Below are 5,330 nucleotides of genomic sequence, written 5' to 3' on the forward strand. Positions count from 1 at the left end.
GTTACCGACATCTGGTGAAAATTTCATGTCAATAGCACCTCTAGTAATATATTTACTGAGAAAAATGTGGACGTGTTCAATACTTATTTTACCTGCTGTATCGATTTGAATGGTTCATGATTCAGTTATATCGAGGCAAAATGAAAATATCGATCTATATCGTCATCATATGCTCGATGGGAATCTATAACATATGCCCATCTAACAGTCATATGATATCGCATTATATTGATCACAGACATGTGAACTGAACTGAATCGAAATCATATCGTGACAGACTTTTTGATAGCGAGAAATGTCAAATCGTCATCCTAACATACTGTATCGATGTAATATTGTATCGTGATAAAGCTRGTGATTTACACCCCTAATCTGCATAAAGTTTATTGTTTAGATACATAAAACTGGTAGGTACAAACCAGAAAGAGTCTCCGCTGAAGTTGCAGAAAAATGTGGTTCTTTAAACTGACGGGGGCTGAATATGAGTTACCACCTATCTCTTCCGAYTTTTATTTGTAAAATATCTTGAAGACCGTGTATCATTTTCTTTCTAGTTCACAAGTTTGCATTACTTTGTGTTAATCTATCACATAAAATCCTTTAAAAATATTTTCACTTTTTTTGGTGGGAAACCAATAAGAATACAGATGGAAAACATACCTCGTTAAAGTTTTTACACCTGTGCTGTTTTACGTGAGACATGCGATGTCTTTGACTGATCTTTAGCACATGTCTAACAGTCGTCTGGTCCACAGACTGGAGGATGTCTGAACAGGTGGATTACAGGAGGATGATTAGGGGATTACTGTTTTACTGGTGAGCTTTACTCACCAGGTACTTAGACTTTTTAGGTACAAAAATAATCAGTCTGCCACAGGTCCCTGTGTACCCACCTCTATCCACATCAGGCCTACATTACCCTGTTTTATTAGACCTTTAGAAAATCTTTTTTATTACACTTAATTAATTAAAACAAAACAAAATTCAAYCATAACACAAACACGTTGTTAAAATGAAAAATGAAAAGGAGCAGAAAGAAGAAAAAAATCTTATAACGTCTGCCCCATTTAACAAGAAAATTGATATTACATACATACATAAAAAAAGAATTCATACCCTAAAAATCAACAAAAAGAAAAGAAAGAAAAAGATTTGCAATTGTTCAAACAGCAGCTTAGATAAATGTTTATTATATGTTTTCATATTTTGTCAACAAGTCACATTTTACCAATCTTCCAAATAAACCAATAGAACCAGCATTTTTATGATCGCTAGCTAAGCTGTTCCACAACTTTATTCCTTGAACTGAAGTACATCTCTCTCTCAAATTAATTCCAATTTTAGGTTTAACAAACATTTAAAATCCTTTAAGATTATAAGTACTTTCCCTCTTGATGAAATTAGATTGAATATTCAAAGGTAATGTGTTTTTATGAGCCTTATAAATAAAAAACAAAATTCTATAATCAACCAACTCATAAAATTTTAATAGCTTCAACTGATGAAATAATATATTCGATGGGTGATTACAATGTTTACCGGCTATAATTCTTATGGCTCTTTTTTGCAAAATCATCGTTCTGTTYTCTGATTGGCCCTGACGAAAATTCTCCTGAATAAATCCTCTATGGGAGAAATCCCTGATGGAGAAGTGAAGGGAAACTAGAATTGAGCAGAACTGTGTAGGAAGGCAAGGGCCAGGCTAAGTGAGTGCAGGAGTATGAAATAGTGACTGCAAGGCACGAGGCAGGAGCACGGCTCATCAAAACTATCCTGGTAGATTCACTGCCACACATATCAGGAACATGTCCAAATGCAATAGGTAACCAGTTAACCATTGGAAAAATGTTAAATACTGTTATTTTAAAGTAGAAAACACAATATTATATGTAGCAAGTAATAGATGATAGCTTCATTAGAATTAGAAATATGTGTTTTTCATCTTTAAAAAATATGAAAGTTGTAAGTACTTGCGAAGKATTAACTGTCTGAAATCTTAGTGAAATGAAGCAAAAATAACTGGATTTATAAAGCAGGACCTGTTTAACTGGGTTTCCATTGACCATGAAAATGCGCAAATTAGAATTTCGAAAATAAATTTGCTCAATGGAMACACGTCATTTTAGAAAAAAATTACGTTTTTCGACAAACTGTTTTTGCGCTAGGATGAGGTGGTTTTTCGGCCGTATCGAAATTGATGTATTTCACAAAACTGCAATGGAAACACTTTTTTCGCATCACGGAAGTCACGTGATCCACAACCAGCTGTTTCTACTAGCGAAAAGACGACGAGGAAGATAACAGGAAGTAGAAGTAGTAGTGAAATCACCGAAGTTGTAAAAGAAAGTAGTAAACTCACAGACTATATTTTCCCAAAAACGCAGCATACGTAGCCGCTCCAAAGTATAAGGGRCTTGTCACTGGAAAGCCTCGATAAGATGCCAACGTCTCCTCTGATGGCTGATGATGAGCGCTAGTGTCGTGGTAGCAATATGCTATGTGGTTACATCCATTGCCGCCATGTTTGTAACGAATTATCGCGAGAACAAGCGTATTCACACGTGACTTTAATGGCATTTCTTACTTAAAGGCACAGTGTGTAGGATTTGTTGTTTTCAGCGACATCTAGTGGTTTAGTGGTTGAATCATCCTCCCTGGTCCTCCCCCCACCCCCACACCCCGCTTCCAAACGCAAAGGAGTTGCTACGGTGTCTCTCAGGTGTCAAAAACCTTTRATAATTCCAACCGCGATGTCTACCAGCAGCTTCAGGCTAGTGATGTTTCAAGTGGTAAGATTATGAGCTTTAATAAGTAAAATTATCGCAGCTACAATGACAGACAACAAATATTACATTTATAGTATTACAACTAAAAGAGTTTTTGATGCCACCACCGCAGTTTGTCCTTCATGAGCCTTCGTAGACAAGATGGCGGTGCAAGATGGCGGCTGCCTGTAGTGGCGACCCGGGACCATGGAGATATAGACAGCTTTTTATAAGGTAAAAATAATAAAACAAGGTCTTTGTCTGCAATGATCAGACATGTTTTTTATTATTGCCGTTAGTGATTATCTTAATTTSGGCTAAAAGAATTGACAGAATCCTACACACTGTGCCTTTAATGGAAACACTGCAATTGTGAAACTGTGTTTTTTGACATTAACAGAATATCGATAAATTTTTGCACACATATGCAATGGAAACGCAGCTAGTGTTAGAAAAGATTATCACCAATTTCCAAAAYATGAAAAATGCAGTAGTTTCTTGTGATTGTTTTTGGGCTCATATATTCAGACTCCTTATTAATGTTTAGAAAACCTTTTCTTTAATGACTGCCAATGCAGACTCTGAAAGCAAGCCACGTGATGGTGACATTGTGTTAGATGTTAGACACTCACCTCTGATCCTGGGTCCTGAACATGGCAGGACTCGCTGTCTCCCTCTGAGAAGGAACCCGACTCGTCACTTGAGTTGGTGACGTAGGACTGCTCGCATTTAATCTTGGGCCGCACCTGGCTGAACAGGGCCTCACTTCCCACACTTTGCTCTTGCTGGTCCATGTTGACACACCGTGCCATGTTGGAGCACGGCGAAGAGGAGAATTCAAATTGGGGCAGGCTGCAGGGGGAGCCTCCACTGCCGTCCTCTGCGTAAGAGTAAGACGAACAGGAGCTGGAAGTTCTGGTTCGTGCATCACAGGGTGGTGAGCGTGGGCACACTTTGATTGGCACTGGACAGCTGGTGATGGGCCGTGCACGGCACAAGACTGAGGGCTCAGATGAAGCGGTGCTGGGAGAGTAGGGCTGGGAGTTAGGGAGGGACTGGCTAGCTCCGGCCCACAGGCCCTTTGTCACTTGCTCGGAGAGCTCCATCTCCAAGGAGTTTCCACTGGGAAACGAATGCACTGGTGTTCCCAAACGGTTACAGGCCCCTGAAGAAAATATGACGCTGCTACGGCGGTCTAGCTCAACTTCCTGTTTGCAGACCCCATCACAGGAAGGAAAGTTGTCAAGCTCCTTTGGGGATGTTACAGGCAAGTCCAGCTCCCCAGTGAAAGGCCGTAAGTCTTTTTTATGATCTCCCTGAGAGTTTCCATTGTCCTGGGGGCAAACAAGTCTGTTTGTGATTAGCTGCTGTGAAGTGTTGGACAGGCTGGGCACATCTACTCCTTTTTTGAAAAAAGCTTGGAGGCAGGATGGAGATTTTGTTCTCTTGGATTTTTCCAAAGATACGGGGTTATCCATTTCCATGGCTGTCACACCGTCTGTGTCTTCATTATCCTGCTCTTCCCCCGACAGGCACAATGAAACGGTCTCCTCCTCTGCCTGTGGTTCCACTTTGATCTGGGCCACAGGCAGCCTGTCCTGACCTGGCACGCTCCCACTAACGCTGCTCTCCTTAAATGTGCTTGAAAAACCTGAGGTACTGGTGTGTGAAGAGATGTCGTTGTGCTTGTTGCAAGCCCACTGATACTTCCTGTACTTGGGGCATCGCGGCAGGTCCGATGCTCCGTGCCGATCAAAGCTCAGCCGGCTGTCTGTGAAGTTACCGGGCATCGTCATTGCTTGCCTGTCGTCATCATCAGGGTGTTGGAAGGAGGTGAGGGTGTTGGCACAATGCTGTGCCGTAGGGGAAGTGGGCCTTTCCGTCTCTGACTGCATGCTTTCATCTTTTGAGTTGATTGCCTCTGCTGCTCCCTTGTGGCAAAACAACAAGCTGTCGTCTTCTCTGCGTAGCTGAGCCTCCAGAAAGCGAAAGCACGAGTCTTCGAGGTTATGCATCCGCAGGAATTCAGCACAGCGAATGACCTCCTGGATGTTTTCTCTGTTGAGCAACAGCTTAGCAGTGTAGGCAAACTGCAACAAAGGGGCAAATCCCCTCGCAGTAACCTGCAGAAAAACAGGGAAATTGCCAGCATTACCATCAGCACAGTCATTGTTCAGATCAGTTTGAGTGTGGTTAGAGAAAATGACAGCTCCAATGACCATAAACTACTGTAGCTGTGTAAAGTGGAGGGAAATATTTTTTGGAACCAGGTCAGCATTGCTCATTCTATCCATCAACAAATAAATCTGTAGCCAAGTTTGGTGTGTAACGTCTTGTGTGGATATTAAGCATTGTTACAAACACTGTTTTCCTGTATAATTTCATCCATGTATGTTGCAATTCTGCATTTTATGTTATTCTAACCATTTGTACTGTGCTGTACAGTATATCAAAATGTTTGGCTCAATGGAGGATAATGAAATATACATTTGGTTTTGGTAAGTTTTGATATACTGTATACATACATACATACATACATACATACATACATACATACATACATAC

The 5,330-nt window shown here is 40.8% G+C and overlaps 1 protein-coding gene across 1 annotated transcript in view; it reads right to left on the bottom strand.

Annotated features, from left to right (window-relative positions):
* Nucleotides 1–5,330, bottom strand: part of bach2b (BTB and CNC homology 1, basic leucine zipper transcription factor 2b) — an 88,868-nt gene that overhangs the window by 15,589 nt on the left and 67,949 nt on the right. Inside the window, exon 3 of the mRNA XM_014022967.1 lies at nucleotides 3,398–4,888. Within this exon, the coding sequence (XP_013878421.1) occupies nucleotides 3,398–4,888 (1,491 nt within the window). The remainder of the gene's footprint in view (nucleotides 1–3,397; nucleotides 4,889–5,330) is intronic.

Source organism: Austrofundulus limnaeus, unplaced genomic scaffold (genome assembly GCF_001266775.1).
Source record: "Austrofundulus limnaeus strain Quisiro unplaced genomic scaffold, Austrofundulus_limnaeus-1.0 Scaffold351, whole genome shotgun sequence".
Lineage (NCBI taxonomy): Eukaryota > Metazoa > Chordata > Actinopteri > Cyprinodontiformes > Rivulidae > Austrofundulus > Austrofundulus limnaeus.